This window comes from Nerophis ophidion, linkage group LG16, assembly GCF_033978795.1.
Source record: "Nerophis ophidion isolate RoL-2023_Sa linkage group LG16, RoL_Noph_v1.0, whole genome shotgun sequence".
Lineage (NCBI taxonomy): Eukaryota > Metazoa > Chordata > Actinopteri > Syngnathiformes > Syngnathidae > Nerophis > Nerophis ophidion.
This window is the reverse complement of record NC_084626.1, coordinates 53734294-53757136: the sequence shown is the minus strand read 5'-3', so window position 1 is coordinate 53757136 and position 22843 is coordinate 53734294. Positions and strand designations below refer to the sequence as shown.

At 41.6% G+C, this 22843-nt stretch overlaps 1 protein-coding gene across 2 annotated transcripts in view; it reads left to right on the top strand.

Moving 5' to 3' along the window:
* The window catches only part of LOC133535579 (integrin alpha-5-like), a 119714-nt gene that overhangs the window by 79183 nt on the left and 17688 nt on the right, over positions 1–22843 (top strand). For both annotated transcript variants that reach the window (XR_009802251.1, XM_061875530.1), the window contains exons 18-22: positions 6160–6297; positions 14369–14436; positions 18443–18593; positions 21324–21416; positions 22584–22663. Coding sequence is in view for 1 of the 2 variants with exons in the window: in XM_061875530.1 (XP_061731514.1) it covers positions 6160–6297; positions 14369–14436; positions 18443–18593; positions 21324–21416; positions 22584–22663 (530 nt within the window). In the remaining variant the exon portion in view is untranslated. The remainder of the gene's footprint in view (positions 1–6159; positions 6298–14368; positions 14437–18442; positions 18594–21323; positions 21417–22583; positions 22664–22843) is intronic.

The following is a 22843-nucleotide window of genomic DNA, read 5'->3' as shown; positions in this document are numbered from 1 at the left end:
GTAAACAATGTGGTTATCATACGATCTGAGAGTTTGCCAACATGTTTAGAAGAATATCAACGTGCGTACTGTGAACAAGACCTCACCCCTGGAATGCACGGCAAGTCCATTACATTTCAAGCACTGGGAGTGAAACATAGCACCACAAGGTCAAACTCCTGGGGACTTTTTTGGATGAAATATTCTATGGTGCAATAAAGCAATGTTCTCATGCAAGGATCCACAAACATTCTTGACTGTTGTTGTCGGTTTGGAAATACAGCGAAGTACAGGTCACGAATAACCTTGCAAATTACATGAAATTGTTGGCGTCTGGACTTCCACCAAGCAATTTTTGGGAGGAACAGCAACATATTGTAATCTAATGCCTACTGTCTGAATTTAATACTGATATTGAGACATAATTCATTGGATGCTGTGGGGCTGTCTTGGTTGACAAGACTCTGCAGCATCGCGTGGACATCGGGGGCGGTACCTCTGGCTTGGTGGATCGGGGTGGTGGTCCCTCTCTTTAAGAAGGGGGACCGGAGGGTCTGTTCCAGGTATCGTGGGATCACACTCCCCAGCCTTCCCGGTTAGGTCTATTCAGGTGTACTGGAGAGGAGGCTACACTGGATAGTCGAACTTCGGATTCAGGCGGAACAATGTGGTTTTCGTCCTGGTGGTGGAACTGTGGACCAGGTCTATACTCTCGGCAGGGTTCTTGAGGGTGCATGGGAGTTTGCCCAACCAGTCTACATGTGCTTTGTGGACTTGGAGAAGGCATTCGACCGTGTCCCTCGGGAAGTCCTGTGGGGAGTGCTCAGAGCGTATGGGGTATCGGACTATCTGATTGTGGCGGTCCGTTCCCCGTATGATCAGTGTCAGAACATAGTCCACTCCCTGTATGATCAGTGTCAGAGCTTGGTCCGCATTGCCGGCAGTAAGTCGAACACATTTCCAGTGAGGGTTGGACTCCGCCAAGGCTGTCCTTTGTCACCGATTCTGTTCATAACTTTTATGGACAGAATTTCTAGGCGCAGTCAAGGCGTTGAGGGGTTCCGGTTTGGTGACCGCAGGATTAGGTCTCTGCTTTTTGCAGATGATGTGGTCCTGATGGCTTCATCTGACCGGGATCTTCAGCTCTCACTGGATCGGTTCGCAGCTGAGTGTGAAGCGACCGGAATGAGAATCAGCACCTCCAAGTCCGAGTCCATGGTTCTCGCCCGGAAAAGGGTGGAGTGCCATCTCCGGGTTGGGGAGGAGACCCTGCCCCAAGTGGAGGAGTTCAAGTACCTAGGAGTCTTGTTCACGAGTGAGGGAAGAGTGGATGGTGAGATCGACAGGCGGAACGGTGCGGCGTCTTCAGTAATGCGGACGCTGTACCCCACAGAGGGCCGCACACGGAAAAATGTAAGCATGCGGGGGCCATTTTGATATTTTTCATTTTCAAACCATAACAAAATATATGGATTTTTTTAAATCCTTAGGGCAGCATAGAGGGTCTCAGTCAGTAAAATGTTAAAAATAAGTCAAATTATTATTATTATCTCCTTCAGTAGAGTTCCTTTATTGATCAATTAAAGCCCTCAAAGATCAATAATGCAGGACACCATGGATTTTAATTATTTAATATTTTTGAGTAATCACAGTGAAAAGTTAAATAAAATCCTACTAAATATATTTCAGATCCGAAAGGTTCCCCACTCATAAAGTGATAATTTTTTTTTTTTTTTTTAACTTTTAACACTTAAATTGCAAGATCATTTTCCGATATATCTGTCGATTTTAAGTTTGAACTATTATTTTGTTTGTTTTATGCTCTTTTGTCAAAACTTTGATGTTTTTATATGGCAACCACACAACATATGCAATATTTTTTCCACATAAAACATTTTAAAGTGATAATTTTTAAGTAATAATTCATTATAACATAGATTTTTTTTTTGGAGCAATGGGAAAAGTAGAAAATAAAGAGAAAAGTAACAAAAAAAGCGGCCTGCATGGCAGCTTTGTGTCAACATTGCCACTTTTTCCTCATTAGATTTCACCTCATTCCACTTTTTCTAAATGTTTTTTTTTTATTTTTGCAATACTATGAGTTTTGTAATTTTTGCAGAATGTGTGGCGTGCGGGTAAAAGATGAGCTGCAGGCCGCACTTTGGACACCCCTGACTGGGGTAGAAGCTCTAAATGTCGGGCTTACATATTTTTGATGAATCTCCCAGCCCTTTTTAGTTTTATGATCAGGTGGAAAGAAAGCCTCAGGAGGAAGTGTGTCTTACGAAACAAGATATCTGTCTCTCAGGTTAGGAGTACCACTATGATAGCAGTGTGAGCAGATAGGTTGTAATAATGTTTTGCAACAGAGCAGTGGTTGTTTTTCTCAAGAGGCTAGCGTTAGTACATCGCCTGATCTAACCCAGCATGTTTATAAGAGACAGACACATTCCTGTTTTTCTGCCTGCTGGGCACTCCCATCATTTATTTCCCAACGGATTCGATAGCAATTTTAGCAGGAGGATATTCCAGCATAGAGCCCATCAGGCGAGGTATAGAACCGGCTAAGTAGACTCTCTCTCTGGATAGTTACTCCATCTTAAAAGGTTGTTAAGCTCTCCAGAACTCTGTTGAACGCATGTTTGTCAATGAGAAGAAGAGAGGCTTTACAATGCCACAATATTAGCAATGCTAATATTTACAAACGAACAAATGTACTTGGCGCTACAAGAACGGAAAATTGTCAGGAGATACCAAACATCCAAATAGTTCAACTCTTCTACAAACCCTGTTTCCATGTGAGTTGGGAAATTGTGTTAGATGTAAATATAAACAGAATACAATGATTTGCAAATCCTTTTCAAGCCATATTCAGTTGAATATGCTACAAAGACAACATATTTCATGTTCAAACTCATAAACTTTTTTTTGTGTGCAAATAATCATTAACTTTAGAATTTGATGCCAGCAACACGTGACAAAGAAGTTGGGAAAGGTGGCAATAAATACTGATAAAGTTGATGCATGCTCATCAAACACTTATTTGGAACATCCCACAGGTGTGCAGGCTAATTGGGAACAGGTGGGTGCCATGATTGCCTATAAAAACAGCTTCCTAAAAAATGCTCAGTCTTTCACAAGAAAGGATGGGGCGAGGTACACCCCTTTGTCCACAACTGTGTGAGCAAATAGTCAAACAGTTTAAGAACAACCTTTCTCAAAGTGACATTGCAAGAAATTGAGGGATTTCAACATCTACGCTCCATAATATCATCAAAAGGTTCAGAGAATCTGGAGAAATCACTCCACGTAAGCGGCATGGCCGGAAACCAACATTGAATGACCGTGACCTTCCTTCCCTCAAATGGCACTTTATCAAAAATTGACATCAATCTCTAAAGGATATCACCACATGGGCTCAGGAACACTTCATAAAACCACTGCCACTAAATACAGTTGGTCGCTACATCTGTAAGTGCAAGTTAAAGCACTACTATGCAAAGTGAAAGCCATTTATCAACAACATCCAGAAACGCCACCGGCTTCTCTGAGCCCGAGATCATCTAAGATGGACTGATGCAAAGTGGAAAAGTCTTCTGTGGTCTGACGAGTCCCCATTTCAAATTGTTTTTGGAAATATTTGACATTGTGTCATCCGGACCAAAAGGGGAAGCGAACCATCCAGACTGTTGTCGACGCAAAGTTGAAAAGCCAGCATGTGTGATGGTATGGGGGTGCATTAGTGCCCAAGGCATGGGTAACTTACACATCTGTGAAGGCACCATTAATGCTGAAAGGTACATACAGGTTTTGGAACAACATATGCTGCCATCTAAGCGCCGTCTTTTTCATGGACGCCCCTGCTTATTTCAGCAAGCCACATTCAGCACGTGTTACAACAGCATGGTTTCGTTAAAAAAGAGTGTGGGTACTTTCCTGGCCCGCCTGCAGTCCAGACCTGTCTCCCATGGAAAATGTGTGGTGCATTATGAAGCGTAAAATATGACAGCGGAGACCCCGGACTGTTGAAGGACTGAAGCTCTACATAAAACAAGAATGAGAAAGAATTCCACTTTCAAAGCTTCAACAATTAGTTTCCTCAGTTCCCAAACGTTTGAGTGTTGTTAAAAGAAAAGGTGATGTAACACAGTGGTGAACATGCCCTTTCCCAACTACTTTGTCATGTGTTGCAGCCATGAAATTCTAAGTTAATTATTGTTTGCAAAAAAAAATAATGTTTATGAGTTAGAACATGAAATATGTTGTCTTTGTAGCATATTCAACTGAATATGGCTTGAAAAGGATTTGCAAATCATTGTATTCTGTTTATATTTACATCTAACACAATTTCCCAACTCATATGGAAACAGGGTTTGTCAATAAGTAATGAGATCTAATAATTACTCATGCCTGTAAGCATTTTGTATCAGTTTTCCAGTGGAGTCATGCAGCACACGGTTCTGCAGCTGCAATGAAAACAATTACAGTACCTTTCTGGTGCGGGACAAAGGTTAAAGTCATTTCCTAATAGGGAAGGTTTAAAGTTTGTTTGAAGTGCAGTTTTTAGAGGCACTTCTTACTGAATGGTGAGGTGAACGGACTACACAACCAATCTTCTCATCACTCACTGGTGGTCTGATCAAAGAACACGCCCGACAAAAGCGATCAAGGACATAATGACTGCCCCGTTTTGCTCTTTGACAGGATAAGAGATGGTTTGTCCTGGATCCAGCAACTATCCTGTCTCCTGTCAGTCAACACAAACCTTTCTTTATTTGTGTACTGTCTTTACTCACATTCTTGCGAATGGAGGAACAGAATAGCTCCTAGGAAACAAAACATACAAAAGGATATCCATCAAGACATTGGAAGTTGGAAGAGGGATCAGGCAGCTGGCCACCACACTTATAGCAAAACAACTGAAACTGTACTTGTTCCTTCATTCCGGAGCATTTGTGAGGTCTTTGGTGAAGGATGTCAGCTACAAATTGTGTACATCAAGAGGATTTGTCCATCCTCGTAAATCACTAACTGCACAAACATTTATGCAATTTATGTCCTTCCATGGACGCAAGTATTGTAGGGAGAAGAATATGGTTGTCACCAAATGATGAAGTTGTTGCTCTGTGTACATAAATATGTAAATATGTTGTGTCTTTACTACAGGGGGGCCAAAAAGTATTTAGTCAGCCAGTGATTGTGCAAGTTCTCCCACTTCAAATGATGACAGAGGTCTGTCATTTTCATCATAGGTACACTTCAACTGTGACAGACAGAATGTGGGAAACAAAATCCAGGAATTCACATTGTAGGAATTTTAAAGAATTTATTTGTAAATGATGGTGGAAAATAAGTATTTGGTCAAGCATTCAAAGCTCTCACTGATGGAAGGAGGTTTTGGCTCCAAATCTCAGGATACATGGCCCCATTCATTCTTTCCTTAACACGGATCAATCGTCCTGTCCCCTTAGCAGAAAAACAGCCCCAAAGCATGATGTTTCCACCCCCATGCTTCACAGTAGGTATGGTGTTCTTGGGATGCAACTCAGTATTCTTCTTCCTCCAAACACCAGCAGTTGAGTTGATACCAAAATGGATACATGGATGATACAGAAGAGGATTGGGAGAATGTCATGTGGTCAGATGAAACCAAAATAGAACTTTTTGGTATAAACTCAACTGCTGGTGTTTGGAGGAAGAAGAATACTGAGTTGCATCCCAAGAACACCATACCTACTGTGAAACATGGGGGTGGAAACATCATGCTTTGGGGCTGTTTTTCTGCTAAGGGGACAGGACGATTGATCCGTGTTAAGGAAAGAATGAATGGGGCCATGTATCCTGAGATTTGGAGCCAAAACCTCCTTCCATCAGTGAGAGCTTGAATATTTATTTTCCGCCATAATTTACAAATACATTCTTTAAAATTCCTACAATGTGAATTCCTGGATTTTTTTCCCCCATTCTGTCTGTCACAGTTGAAGTGTACCTATGATGAAAATGACAGACCTCTGTCATCATTTGAAGTGGGAGAACTTGCACAATCGCTGGCTGACTAAATACTTTTTGGCCCCACAGTTTCACATCTGGCTGTTAGTGCACGTTGGAATCAAATGGAAATTCTACTTTTTTTCTTTCGCCTTCTTCTCTGTCACTCAAGTGCATGTTTGTTGGTTGCAGGCAGAAGAGGAGTTTCGGGATAAACTCTCCCCGATATACATTAGCCTGAACTTTAGCCTGGATCCCCAAGCCCCAGTGGACCAATATGGCCTCAGACCTATCTTGAATGACCAGACTGAACAGCTGATAGAGCAGAAGGTATGTACAACACCTTGTCCCCAGCATGCACATCATGTTGCACTTTGTTCACTACCAGTCAGAAATGTCATACTTTTCAGTTTATGATGTTACAAAGTCACTAAACGCTCTTTATCCACATGAACATGTGATCTAACTTCTATACCACAAATGTAACAACCTTCGTTACAAACAAATCCTTTTTCCTCACTTTGCTCGTCCCCTAGTGCAGTGGTTCTCAAATGGGGGTACACGTACCTCTGGGGGTACTTGAAGGTATGCCAAGGTGTACGTCAGATTTTTAAAAAATATTCTAAAAATAGCAAGAATTCAAAAGTCTTTTATAAATATATTTATTGAATAATAATTCTATAAAATATGAATGTAGTTAAAGTAGCAATGATTGTCACACACACACTAGGTGTGGCGAAATGATTCTCTGCATTTGACCCATCACCCTTGATCACCCCTGGGAGGTGAGGGGAGCAGTGGGCAGCAGCGGTGGCCACGCCCCGGAATAATTTTTGGTGATTTAACCCCCAATTCCAACCCTTTATACTGAGTGCCAAGCAGGGAGGTAATGGCTCCCATTGTTATAGTCTTTGGTATGACTTGGCCGGGGTTTGAACTCACAACCTACCCATCTCAGGGCGGACACTCTAACCACTAGGTAGGTTCAGTAAGTTCATAAACTGAAAATAAATACAACAATGCAATATTCAGTGTTGACAGCTAGATTTTTTGTGGACATGTTCCATAAATATTGATGTTAAAGATTTCTTTTTTAGTGAAGAAATGTTTAGAAGTAAGTTGATGAATCCAGATGGATCTCTATTACAATCCCCAAAGAGGACACTTTAAGTTGATGATTACTTCTATGTGGAGAAATATGCATTTAGAATTGAATCACTTGTTTATTTTTCAACAAGTTTTTAGTTATTTTTATATCTTTTTTCCCAAATAGTTGAAGAAAGACCACTACAAATGAGCAATATTTTGCACTGTTATACAATTTAATAAATCAGAAAGTGATGACATAGTGCTGTATTTTACTTCTTTATCTCTTTTTTTCAACCAAAAATGCTTTGCTGTGATTAGGGGGTACTTGAATTAAAAACATGTTGACAGGGGGTACATCACTGAAAAAAGGTTGAGAACCACTGCTGTATGGTATACACATCAGACTAAAGCGAAACAACATCTCCACCATGAATTGATGAAGGTGGACCCCGACTTAAACAAGTTGAAAAACTTATTGGGGTGTTACCATTTAGTGGTCAATTGTACGGAATATGTACTGTACTGTGCAATCTACTAATACAAGTATCAATCAATCAATCAAAACCACACTACTAGTACACTACGGTCATGAAAATGACTCCCAGTTGAAAGAGGGGCGTTAGCAGATGGTCATCTCCTCTCCAAACTGTTTTCAATTAGTCTGCTGCAGATTTCAAAAAGCATATACGAGGTTACAGGCCACCATTATGAAAGTGACATTAAACGCACCGCTCCTTTATAGTTGTGCAAACCCATATGGTTCCAGGTTGAGGGGTCAACCCCAATAGAGCAAGAGCTGATTACTAGATGTTGGTGGGGTTTTTTTCCACTTCTGCCCAAAATGATGAGGGTTATGGAGGACTGGTGAGGCTCGGTTCTACAGAAACACACAACTGTCATTTCTGTTTGGGTCGGGTGCTGCTGGGGATTCTGACATCTGGATGTAGTTTGTTTGTTGCCAAGAAGGTACATATGTCAATGTGTACATCACATGTATGTCAGTGATAGAAGGTACATGTGTCAATGTGTACATCACATGTATGTCAGTGATAGAAGGTACATGTGTCAATGTGTACATCACATGTATGTCAGTGATAGAAGGTACATATGTCAATGTGTACATCACATGTATGTCAGTGATAGAAGGTACATGTGTCAATGTGTACATCACATGTATGTCAGTGATAGAAGGTACATGTGTCATCACGTGCTTGTTACTTTCTCTTCTGAGCAGATTGCAGCCTGGGAACTTTTAGGGAGACGCTGTCAAAGTAATCTGTTGTTTCTCTTGCTTTCCTTTTCTTAAAAGGAAATGGGAGCTTTCCAACCCATTTGTCATCAAGTTCTAACCATCTTGCGTCCTGTGTTTTAATAGACAGCCAACACACGCATGATTATATTGAATACAGATTGTTTTGCAGACAATCTAACCCAAGTCTGCCCTGTGAAGGAAACAAATGTTTCCATAAAGACAATTTACAACAGGCCTGGGCAATTATTTTGACTCGAGGGGCCAAATTTAGAGGAATAAATGTGTCTAGGGGCCAGTATCTATCCATCCATGTATACATATATACATACATATATATGTCAGCTGTGAAAATCTGCTGTTCAGTAGGTGTGCGTGGGTCCTACTGACATACTGACAGCCATCAGACTGTATAATGCATATGTTTCTTTTTGACTGTACTTGAATGTTTAATAGACTGTATTTATGTTATTCACATGTGAATAATGCTGTATAACAGACTGTATTTATATTATTCACATGTGAATAATGCTGTATAATAGACTGTATTTATGTTATTCACATGTGAATAATGCTGTATAATAGACTGTATTTATGTTATTCACATGTGAATAATGCTGTATAATAGACTGTATTTATATTATTCACATGTGAATAATGCTGTATAATAGACTGTATTTATGTTATTCAAATGTGAATAATGCTGTATAATAGACTGTATTTATATTATTCACATGTGAATAATGCTGTATAATAGACTGTATTTATGTTATTCACATGTGAATAATGCTGTATAATAGACTGTATTTATGTTATTCAAATGTGAATAATGCTGTATAATAGACTGTATTTATGTTATTCACATGTGAATAATGCTGTATAATAGACTGTATTTATATTATTCACATGTGAATAATGCTGTATAATAGACTGTATTTATATTATTCACATGTGAATAATGCTGTATAATAGACTGTATTTATATTATTCACATGTGAATAATGCTGTATAATAGACTGTATTTATATTATTCACATGTGAATAATGTTGTATAATAGACTGTATTTATATTATTCACATGTGAATAATGTTGTATAATAGACTGTATTTATATTATTCACATGTGAATGATGCAGTATAATAGACTGTATTTATGTTATTCACATGTGAATAATGCTGTATAACAGACTGTATTTATATTATTCACATGTGAATAATGCTGTATAATAGACTGTATTTATATTATTCACATGTGAATAATGCTGTATAATAGACTGTATTTATGTTATTCACATGTGAATAATGCTGTATAATAGACTGTATTTATGTTATTCACATGTGAATAATGCTGTATAATAGACTGTATTTATATTATTCACATGTGAATAATGCTGTATAATAGACTGTATTTATGTTATTCACATGTGAATAATGCTGTATAATAGACTGAATTTATATTATTCACATGAGAATAATATAAATACTGTCTATTATACAGCATTATTCACATGTGAATAATATAAATACTATATTATATACTATATTATTCACACGTGAATAATGCTGTATAATAGACTGTATTTATGTTATTCACATGTAAAAAATACAGTCAAAATAAAGTGTGTATTGTTTATTGTGAGCGAACTGTGGTGCTAAATCTCCCCCAGGGATCAATACAGTACTTTCTATTCTATTCTATTTTTAGGAACACTAATACAAAACCTCACAATAACATCTGATTGAATGCCAAAAGTGAAATGAAGCGAATTATATTTATATAGCGCTTTTCTCTAGTGACTCAAAACGCTTTCCATGAGGAAACCCAATACCTCAAGTTGCTGGCACGGCCACTCTACCAACCCAGCTATACCGCCCTGTAGAAAAAAACATTAAAACGTTATTACAGACCACCTTAAAAAACGGAATGGAATTTTACATTATTTTTACTGAATGCCACACCAAGAATGTGCATGAAAATAAAGAATGTGGGATTTACAATATTAACTATGAAGGATAAAACACTGAATATTGACAACATATGAATGTCACACCCCCTCTCGATTGACATCTTTTACAATTTAAGCAAAACGCAACAAAATGCAACAAACGAGGCGAAATAAATATACAATCTGAATTACCATCCCATATGGAACAAGAGAATTTACATTTAGTGATGAACTCATTCTGCAGGGCTGAATAAATGCCATCCAACTTGAAATAAATAAGCCACATTTTCTTTAATTTTCCTTGAAATCTTTTTTTAGTAACAATAATTACTACAACATTAATTTAGTACCGTATTTTTTGGACTAAACGGCAGACTTAAAATCCTTTCGTTTTCCCAAAACTCGACACTTTGCCTTATAACCAGGTGCGCCTAATGTACGAAATTATTTTGGTTGTGGTTACCGACCTTAAGCTATTTTATTTGGTACATGGTGAAATGATAAGTGTGACCAGTAGATGGAAGTCACACATAAGAGATACGTGTAGACTGCAGTATTACTCTGGTAAACAAGACAAAAATGTTATATGTTCCATTGAAAATATAGAACATTACACACAGCGCTCAAAAATCTATCAAAAATGTTTTAGTAGGACTTTGGTAAGCTGTGATGCCGCACCGCTTGATGTATTGTACTGTGCTTCACTACTTCACTATACTATAAGTATTATTATGCTGTGTATATAAGGTAAGACATATTATCTGGCGTTTTCTTTCGCTACATTATGCAAAAGCAACTTTTCTTACCTTCTGGTACTTGCTGATGTGTATTTGAGATCTGTGTAAGTCCTGAAAATTTGAGGGTCCGCCTTTGTAGTCCGTGCCGACTCCGTAGTTGATAAGCTTCTTCTTTTCTCTATCTTCTTGTTATGGGACATTCATCCTCCGCTGTTGCCATTTCTAATATAAGTGGTGTAAAGTTCTCGCTTATATTTGTCAGTAAACTCGCCATGAAAGCGCTAAAACATACCGGTGTAGTGAGTTTACATTATTCACCCAAGGAACTTTAGTTATTAGAGCGTTCCGGTCAGACGTTTTTTCACAGGACACATTTCTGGCGTTGTTTTTGCATTAGTGATCCACGGATGAGGAGATGCTGCTCCGTTATTGATTGAAGTAAAGTCTGAATGTCATTAAAACAGTTGGCTCCATCTTTTGACACTTCTTCCACTCCCGTCCTTGCACGCTACACCGCTACAACAAAGATGACGGGGAGAAGATGCCCACAAAAGTCTGAAAGTGGCTTGAAGATGATCTGTAATCATAATAGTAATATAATATGATAATCTGTGCAACAATTTGACCTAAGAACCTATGTAGACCACAAAGAAGTGTTTCCAATTTAGAAAAATAAATAAATAATATGACCCCTTTATTAATCCGGTGCGCCTTTCTCATGAAAATAGACCTGAATAGACCTGCTCGTCGGCGGTGCGCCTTATGGTCCAGAAAATACGGTCCTTTAAAACGGCATTATTAACAATTGGAAGTTTTACCGTGGGTTATCATCCATGTGGTTTATTGTTACATGCCAAGTATTACATCTTCTACAGCAGGGGTAGGGAACCTATGGCTCTAGAGCCAGATGTGGCTCTTTTGATGACTGCATCTGGCTCTCAGGTAAATCTTAGCTGACATTGCTTAACACGATAATTATGAATAATTTCGCTGGTAATCACAGTGCTAAAAATAACGTGCAAAATACAAAACATTCACATGCATTTAAATCCATCCATCCGTTTTCTACCGCACCTGTTCAAGAAGTCGCATTAATGGTAAGAAGTATTTTATGTCACGATGGGGGGGTCGCAACTTGCTCCGGGGTCGTTCTCCCAGGAAGGCAGACGGACTACTCGGGACATGGCATTTAGGTAAAAACATGATTTAATTTTAACTAAAAAACTATACAAACAAAAATTGCTCACAGTGGAAGCACAACTTGGGCTAAGGAAGAAAGCTAACGCATAAACAGACTATGAACATAAATCAAACAAAACTTACTTGGCATGGCATGAAGCACGAAACTATGGCAAGGCATGAAACAAGTCAGCACAGAGCAAGAAAAGATCACATTGACGCCAGGGCGACTGACTGGCAAAGACGAGCTTAAATACTGCCTCTGATTCGTGCTCGGGAAGCACGTGAGCAGGCATTTTGTCCACCAGAGACAGGTGGACAAAATGAGTAACCAAGGAAACCAGACAAGGGAGTGGAAAAAAACAGGAACTTAAAGAGTCCAAAGGACAAACAGCACATGGCCAAACAAAAACATGATCAACAGACATGACATTTGATTTATTATTGGTTAGCTTCAGAATAACAATGTTATTAAAAAGAATAAGAGACTTATTATACTGTAAAAAATGTTGGTCTTACTCAAAAATGCACACATTTAGTTGTATTCAGTGTTAAAAAATATGATATGGCTCTCACGGAAATATATTTTGAAATATTTGGCCCTCATGGCTCTCTCAGCCAAAAAGGTTCCCGACCCCTGTTCTACACGACAGCTGTCAAGGGAGTGGCCTAACAAAATAATAATTACAGGAAATAATACATTTATAATAATATCCAATATAAAAATGAAGCATTAATAACTGATTCATGGTGGAATCATAGTCCCTGAGTTGTAATTATAATCCCATCATGAGGTGGTGTCCAAAGACTCGAACCACATTTTACTGGCAGATTCTGAGTCTGTTGATCTGCTGCTCAATGTGTTTGGCCTGCAAAGAGGAAGTGAAGAGAAGTGAAATATTAAGAAGAAGAAGAACATTCCTGTCTGTTCGGTGTTGGATGACTAATATCCTTGAAGTCAAAGAAAGGACCTGGAAGTGGAATCTTTCGCAGACAATGTTAACTATTACCAGTCTGAATGCTTGGCCTGTGCAGCGTTCTTTTCAATTCTAATGCTTGCCACATGTCGGAGTGAGCAGGCTAACAATAACAGTGGAGTTCTGCACACTGGCACATAGTTGGCAGAAACAAGGAACCAACCTCTTTATTATAAACGAAGAGACAATAAAATGATCTTAGGTGCGTTCTGCCAAGTGGTCTGCCTTGTAAGAACAAATGAAGCCTTTCTGTCGTTACATTTGAAGGTTATGGTTAGGATTTCCCCTCAAAAATGTAATATTTGCACAGATTAGAATCATTAGCCTTTCTTTCTCATGTTCGTTGCTCAAATGGTCTTTCCCACATGACACATGACAGGACACATGACGGGACACATGACAGGACACATGGCAGGACGCATGACGGGACACTTGACGGGACGCATGACGGGACGCATGGCGGGACGCATGACGGGACGCATGGCGGGACGCATGACGGGACGCATGACGGGACGCATGGCGGGACGCATGACGGGACGCGTGACGGGACGCGTGGCGGGACGCGTGGCGGGACGCGTGACGGGACGCGTGACGGGACGCATGGCGGGACGCATGACGGGACGCATGACGGGACGCATGGCGGGACGCATGACGGGACGCGTGACGGGACGCGTGGCGGGACGCGTGGCGGGACGCGTGACGGGACGCGTGACGGGACGCGTGACGGGACGCGTGACGGGACGCGTGACGGGACGCGTGACGGGACGCGTGACGGGACGCGTGACGGGACGCACGACGGGACGCACGACGGGACGCACGACGGGACGCACGACGGGACGCACGACGGTACGCACGACGGGACGCACGACAGGACACACGACAGGACACACGACAAGACACACGACAAGACACACGACAGGACACACGACAAGACACACGACAGGACACATGACAGGACACATGACAGGACACATGACAGGACACACGACAGGACACATGCTCGTGCAAACATGAAAGACCAGCAGCTTTTTGGATTGCGGCTCTTGCTTCTCCAGGAGTGCTGAGGATGTGTCTTGTCGTTATCCTTCTTCATCTTTTCATTACATTTTAAATCTACTGTCCTGCTATCTGTAAACATCCACTTCCTTTAGGGCTCTTCTCTCTCTGTACCTCTTTCCTCACGCCTACATCTATATATTTATATCTATATCCATGCTTCCTCAGGCCCAGATCCAGCTGGACTGTGGAGAGGACAACATCTGTGTGCCTGACCTGAAGTTGGATGTTTACGGGTGAGAGGATGAAATCACTCTTCTGTCACTTTTAACACACTGAGCATCATTTCTGGAAACCACACAAGAATTGAAGAAGTGAACACACATATTGAACAAAGTCAATGTGTCACAGTACTAGGACAGTTTGCTTAAGCTTCTATCTTGCTGGATTACCTTAATTACCAGACTTTGTGGATTATTTTGAGTCGCTCTGATTATGTATTTTGTGCAAGGTGGTCGCTGTCATAAATGACCGTATTTTCCGGACTATAAGGCGCACTTAAAATCCCTTTTTTTCCCTCAAAACTCGACAGTGCGCCTTATAACCCGGTACGCCTAATGTAAGGAATACGTTTGGTTTAGCCTACCCACCTCAAAGCAATTTTATTTGGTACGTGGTGTAATGATAAGTGTGACCAGTAGATGGCAGTCAAACATAAGAGATAAGTGTAGGTTGCACGGTTTGATTTGCTTCAACATACGAGTATTATTATGGTTTGTGGATAATGTAAGACATATTATCTGGCGTTTTGTTTTGCAATATGATGCAAACATTTCTTACTTTCGGGTACTTGCTGATCTGTATTTGGGATCTGAGTTTTATATGAATGGTGCTTTGCAGCCTCATACTTTTGTATAGCCTCAATTTTTCCAAGAGACTCCCAATTTTCAGTGCCGCACCAGGGGTGATCATCCTCCCGAATATCACCCAAACAATAATATGAGGAACTGCCTTTCCAGTCCTCTACAACTTGTACAAACAGCACAGCCACATGCTACATTTGTAGCAGAAGGCGACTGCAGGACATAGCTGATCAACAGCCATACAGGTCACACTTTGGGTGTCCATGTAAACAACTTTAACATTGTTACAAATATGTGCCACACTGTGAACCCACACCAAACAAGAATGACAAACACATTTTGGGAGAACATCTGCACCGTAACACAACATAAACACAACAGAACCAATACCCAGAATCCCATGAAGCCCTAACTTTTCCGGGCTACAATATACACCCCACCCCCTACTGTAGCCCGAAAGAGTTAGAGCTGCATTGGATGCTGGGTATTTCTTCTGTTGTGTTTATGTTGTGTTACGGTGCAGATGTTCTCCCAAAATGTGTTTGTCAAATTTGTTGGTTGTGAGTTCACAATGTGGCGCAGTGGGAGAATGGCAGTGCGCAACTCGAAGGTCCCTGGTTCAATCCCCACCTTATGGTGCTGGTTAGCGCCTTGCATGGCAGCTCCCTCCATCAGTGTGTGAATGGGTAAATGTGGAAATAGTGTAAAAGTGCTCTGAGTACCTTGAAGGTAGAAAAGCGCTATACAAGTACAACCCATATTTGTAACAGTGTGGTGAAGAAGGAGCTGAGCCGGAAGGCAAAGCTCTCAATTTACTGTTCGATCTACGTTCCCATCCTCACCTATGGTCATGATTGTTTACACGGTCATCCTCAGTGTGACCTGCATGGTGACTGCAAGTATGCCTCGCAGTCACCTCTGTGGGTCTACAGAATCCTCATACAATATGTGACTAGGCCGGCACACTGCTAGTATGGTGGAAAAGCGGATGAGACGGTCGGTTGTAGAGGACACTAAAGGCAGTGCCATCATGGCACGCCCTAAACATTGTTGCCCGGGTGAAGACCGTGTGAATGATTGCCCTGAGAGTTTGTAGGGAGGGGCACTGACATCCGGGTGTTTCCCGGAAAGATCGCGAGGGTTGGTTGGAAAGTATGTTGCCAGGGCGGGAAAGCCATTCAAGGAAAGCGAATTCATTAAAAAGTGCATGTTAGATTTTTTTAAGAAATCTTTTCAGTTTCACCCAGCTTCTGCATCCAATGGCCCCCAGGTAAATTGTGTTTGAGACCCATGGTCTAACGTAAACACCACATTTTGTCCAGAGAAACAAGAGTAGAATAGAAGTGGGAACCAAACTACTGCTAAACAAGAATTAGAGACTAATGAGAAGTGTTGGACTGGACACACACATACAGGTGAGTATTGTTCATTAATCAGGTAACATTGTTGGTTTTCTGGAGTCCCGCCAGACATTTTGCAGTTTTTCAGGCCATTCAGAAGGCAAACAAACACACTCTCCTGCTATTCAGCTCTGTTAGGAGGAACACATTTGATTACATGGCCGTGCCATTTAGCCTAGCTCCACAAACACAATCAACCCTCCAAACTTTCCCACAAAAACAGTTTCTCTCTCATTACTTAAAAGCCTACAAAGTGTGTGGCTCGCCAGGATTGGGCAAACAGATTTGAGACGCTCACAACCCTAAGGTTTGTCACTTTCTGGTTTTATTCATCCCTTGCAAGAGAGAGTGAAAACGTCTGCTGAGAACTTCTGTTCATTCTTAGCATCTCCTGAGTGTTGGTGTGACGCCATCGGTGTTACTTCCTCTGCGTCGGCCCAACATGCTCAGGCTTAATTCACTTCAGCTGGTGGTCTTACCTTGCAAGGGGTCGTTGTGTTAAGGGGGGAGGGTTCCAGGACATGGAGAATTGAAAAGGAACCCTGGTTCTGAGCCTAAACCAGACTTTTCTGCTCAATAGAAACATTAACGTTCTGTCGGGGAGGGGGCTCGGACTGTGCCTATTTATCACCACACTGAAAGTGTGTTTGAACACCGTGAACAAACACTAAGATGTGCGGTGACTTTCCTGAAACAAATGGCAGTGATCTGACGTGGGTCATTTCCCTGGCCGGTTATGGACAGTTATGCATGAGTAAACGGTCTCTGGGGAACGCTCCACACAAAGACCGATTGTTAGGACTGTGGAACCCTGCTTTTCATTATATTTGACTATTGCTACTTGGCCGGCGGAGAACGTGCATGCACTGTTTGTTCAGTTGTGTTAAGAACTACAAAAAAGTAGAAATTCAACACAAGCTTGTGTTTTGGGTTGAACGTGTCTTTGTGCCTTAGCTGGATACATAAACTACTTCATTGAAGAGGATGAGACGATTGAAAAAGGGTGTGGATCGGGACAAAGTTGCCTATCAATCAATCAATGTTTATTTATATAGCCCCAAATCACAAATGTCTCAAAGGACTGCACAAATCATTACGACTACAACATCCTCGGAAGAACCCACAAAAGGGCAAGGAAAACTCACACCCAGTGGGCAGGGAGAATTCACATCCAGTGGGACGCCAGGGACAATGATGACTATGAGAAACCTTGGAGAGGACCGAAAGCAACGGATGTGGAGCGGGTCTAACATGATACTGTGAAAGTTCAATCCATAGTGGCTCCAACACAGCCGCGAGAGTTCAGTTCAAAGCGGATCCAAGACCGCAGCGAGAGTCCCGTCCACAGGAAACCATCCCAAGCGGAGGCGGATCAGCAGCGTAGAGATGTCCCCAACCGATACAGGCGAGCGGTCCATCCTGGGTCCCGACTCTGGACAGCCTGTACTTCATCCATGGTCATCGGACCGGACCCCCTCCACAAGGGAGGGGGGGACATAGGAGAAAAAAGAAGTGGCAGATCAACTGGTCTAAAAAGGAGGTCTATTTAAAGGCCAGAGTATACAAATGAGTTTTAAGGTGAGACTTAAATGCTTCTACTGAGGTGGCATCTCCAACTGTTACTGGGAGGGCATTCCAGAGTACTGGAGCCCGAACAGAAAACGCTCTATAGCCCGCAGACTTTTTTTGGGCTTTGGGAATCACTAATAAGCCGGAGTCCTTTGAACGCAGATTTTTCATTTTATTTTGGTCACAATAACTGTGATATATATTTTCACTTTATTACATCCCTAGGTAAGAATAGCCTTTGACTACTTGCTAAATAACCCAAGGTGTCTTCTTTTCACTGAGCCTGGCTGGACTAGATCGATGGCTTCAAACATTTCTCTGCATATTTCTACATATCCTCCTGAGAGCCAGAATGTGTTTTTGGTCCATAAATCATTAGTCAGTGTTATGTAAAACATCCATTGCAGAGCAGAGGCTACCGGGAGGATTATTACATAAATATGTCTAATGATGTGTTTATGATCACCCAGCGACAGAACAGAAGTTTACCTGGGCGATGAAAACTCCCTGAGCGTGACCTTCAACGCCAGAAACGAGGGAGAAGGCGGGGCCTACGAGGCGGAACTTTACGTGCTGCTTCCACCAGAGGCCGACTACAGCGGGATAGCGCGCAACAATGCGGTGAGAAAACTGAAACTGAAAATGTCAAAGGTACTTTACTGGACCACCATTTTTGGTACGACTCCTTGGTGAACTTTGAATAGGTTAAAGGCCTACTGAAGTGAGATGTTCTTATTTAGGTTGAAGGCCTACTGAAGTGAGATGTTCTTATTTAGGTTGAAGGCCTACTGAAGTGAGATGTTCTTATTTAGGTTGAAGGCCTACTGAAGTGAGATGTTCTTATTTAGGTTAAAGGCCTACTGAAGTGAGATGTTCTTATTTAGGTTGAAGGCCTACTGAAGTGAGATGTTCTTATTTAGGTTGAAGGCCTACTGAAGTGAGATGTTCTTATTTAGGTTAAAGGCCTACTGAAGTGAGATGTTCTTATTTAGGTTGAAGGCCTACTGAAGTGAGATGTTCTTATTTAGGTTGAAGGCCTACTGAAGTGAGATGTTCTTATTTAGGTTGAAGGCCTACTGAAGTGAGATGTTCTTATTTAGGTTAAAGGCCTACTGAAGTGAGATGTTCTTATTTAGGTTGAAGGCCTACTGAAGTGAGATGTTCTTATTTAGGTTAAAGGCCTACTGAAGTGAGATGTTCTTATTTAGGTTAAAGGCCTACTGAAGTGAGATGTTCTTATTTAGGTTAAAGGCCTACAGAAGTGAGATGTTCTTATTTAGGTTAAAGGCCTACTGAAGTGAGATGTTCTTATTTAGGTTAAAGGCCTACTGAAGTGAGATGTTCTTATTTAGGTTAAAGGCCTACTCAAGTGAGATGTTCTTATTTAGGTTGAAGGCCTACTGAAGTGAGATGTTCTTATTTAGGTTAAAGGCCTACTGAAGTGAGATGTTCTTATTTAGGTTAAAGGCCTACTGAAGTGAGATGTTCTTATTTAGGTTAAAGGCCTACAGAAGTGAGATGTTCTTATTTAGGTTAAAGGCCTACTGAAGTGAGATGTTCTTATTTAGGTTAAAGGCCTACTGAAGTGAGATGTTCTTATTTAGGTTAAAGGCCTACTCAAGTGAGATGTTCTTATTTAGGTTAAAGGCCTACTGAAGTGAGATGTTCTTATTTAGGTTAAAGGCCTACTGAAGTGAGATGTTCTTATTTAGGTTAAAGGCCTACAGAAGTGAGATGTTCTTATTTAGGTTAAAGGCCTACAGAAGTGAGATGTTCTTATTTAGGTTAAAGGCCTACTGAAGTGAGATGTTCTTATTTAGGTTAAAGGCCTACTGAAGTGAGATGCTCTTATTCAAACGGGGATAGCAGCTCCATTCTATGTGTCATACTTCATCATTTCACCATATTGCCATATTTTTGCTGAAAGGATTTAGTAGAGAACATCCACCATAAAGTTGGCAACTTTGGTCGCTAATAAAAAAGCCTTGCCTGTACCGGAAGTAGCAGACGATGTGCGCGTGATGTCACGGGTTGTGGAGCTCCTCACATCTGAACATTGTTTACAATCATGGCCACCAGCAGCAAGAGCGATTCCGACCGAGAAAGCCATGATTTCCCCATAAATTTGAGCGAGGATGAAAGATTTGTGGATGAGGATAGTGAGTGCGATTCAGATGTTATTAAACACATTTACTAGGATAATTCCGGAAAATCCCTTATCTGCCTATTGTGTTACTAGTGTTTTAGTGAGATTATATTTTACCTGAAAGTCAGAGGGGTGTGGTGACCGCCAGTGTCTCCGGTGGGAGGAGGTAAGAGAGTCCGCAGCTGCAGGAGGACGCAAGCTCCGCTCATGTCTACAGTAAGAGCCTACTTATTACCACAATTTTCTCACCGAAATCTGCCGGTTGACATGTGGTCGGGAACCATGTTTGCTTGACCGCTCTGTTCCGTAGTAAAGCTTCACCTTCGGGAATGTAAACAATGAAACACCGGCTGTGTTTGTGTTGTTAAAGGCAGCCGCAATACACCACTTCCCACCTACATCTTTCTTCTTTGACGTCTCCATTATTAATTGAACAAATTGCAAAACATTCAGCAACACAGATGTCCAGAATACTGTGTAATTATGCGATTAAAGCAGACGACTTTTAGCCGTGATCGGTGCTGGAAGAACATGTCCGCTACAACCGGTGACGTCACTCGCACGCGTCATCATTCCGTGACGTTTTCAACAGGAAACTCCGCGGGAAATTTAAAATTACAATTTAGTAAAGTAAAGCGGCCGTATTGTCATGTGTTGCAATGTTAATATTTCATCATTGATATATAAACTATCAGACTGCGTGGTCGCTAGTAGTGGCTTTCAGTAGGACTTTAATTCATACCAACATAAAGTCCTCTGCAATTTTTTTAGTTTTTGCAACTTTACAGATCTATTTAATAGAAGATATGTTTGATATTATAAGACAAAATATCAAAATATTGTAAAGGTGGCCCATGGTCCAAGAAAAAACAATCATATTTAAGGCTGGGATGATCAAACATCAAGTATATATTGATGCTTACATAACTCTGGTGATGATGTTCCCCTTTAAGGACAAAATTGTTCTTCGACTGCAATATTTAACCATATGTTTAATGTACCGGACATTTTTTTGTTAAAATAAAGCAATTTTTTGTGATCTCCTTTATTTAGAAAAGTATCGAAATACATTTTGATACCGGGACCCAACATATTGGTATCAAGACAACCGTCGTGCACATTGACAGTTGTTTTTCTTTTTAACCATTATTTAGTTTTTATGTACTCAAGCAGATCCTCTTAGTGATAAGCTTTGTGTCTTCCAGAGTTTGACTCAGCTAACCTGCAGCTACGAGGCAGAAAACCAGACCCGCTTCCTCAAATGCGATCTGGGAAACCCCATGAAATCCGGCACCAGTGTAAGAAACTTCCATCCATCCATCTTCTTCCGCTTATCCGAGGTCGGGTCGCGGGGGCAGCAGCCTAACTAGGGAAGCCCAGACTTCCCTCTCCCCAGCCACTTCGTCTAGCTCTTCCCGGGGGATCCCGAGGCGTTCCCAGGCCAGCCGGGAGACATAGTCTTTGCAACGTGTCCTGGGTCTTCCCCGTGGCCTCCTACCGGTTGGATGTGCCCTAAACACATCCCTAGAGAGGCGTTCGGGTGGAGTCCTGACCAGATGCCCGAACCACCTCATCTGGCTCCTCTCCATGTGGAGGAGCAGCGGCTTTACTTTGAGTTCCTCCCGGATGGCAGAGCTTCTCACCCTAAGGGAGAGACCTGGAAACTCATTTGGGCCGCTTGTACCCGTGATCTTATCCTTTCGGTCACGACCCAAAACTCATGACCATAGGTGAGGATGGGAACGTAGATCGACCGGTAAATTGAGAGCTTTGCCTTCCGGCTCAGCTCCTTCTTCACCACAACGGACCGGTACAACGTCCGCATTACTGAAGACGCCGCACCGATCCGCCTGTCGATCTCACCATCCACTCTTCCCCCACTCGTGAACAAGACTCCTAGGTACTTGAACTCCTCCACTTGGGGCAGGGTCTCCTCCCCAACCCGGAGATGGCATTCCACCCTTTTCCGGGCGAGAACCATGGACTCGGACTTGGAGGTGCTGATTCTAATCCCGGTTTCTTCACACTCGGCTGCGAACCGATCCAGTGAGAGCTGAAGATCCCGGTCAGATGAAGCCATCAGGACCACATCATCTGCAAAAAGCAGAGACCTAATCCTGCGGTCACCAAACCGGAACCCCTCAACGCCTTGACTGCGCCTAGAAGAAAGTTTAGACAATGTTCTTTTCTTTCACAACAATTGAGTCAGAGCCAGTTGTTCTTCTGCGGCTTCAACCAAAGATGAGCAATTTCATAATATTTTGAGACTGTTGTGACATATAAACATTTGTTTTATTTCCTATTTCAAAAACGTAGCACGCAAAGACAAGGACAAAGAGCCCAGTTTTAGTTTATGATTTGCATGAGAGCTTTTGGAAGATTTAGTGCATGGTTAAAACTGACCAAAAATGACAGAACAAATATGTTATGCTGTTCTTTAATTAACAAAATTTTTTTTTTTGTAGTTTTGGGCCGGTGTCCGATTCACTGTTCCCAGACTGGAGGACACCCACAACACCGTACAATTTGAGCTCCAAATAAGAAGGTAAGTTACTTTTCTTCCAAGGTTCAACACCATCCATTGATTCTGGGACATTGGTCAATCTCCAATGTGTTTAAATTCCAAGGTTGCAACATCACTGGGAGGCTTGCTTGCCAACCTTGAGACCTCTGAATTCGGGAGATGGCGGGCGGGGTTGAGGTTAGGGGGGGTATGTTGTAGCAT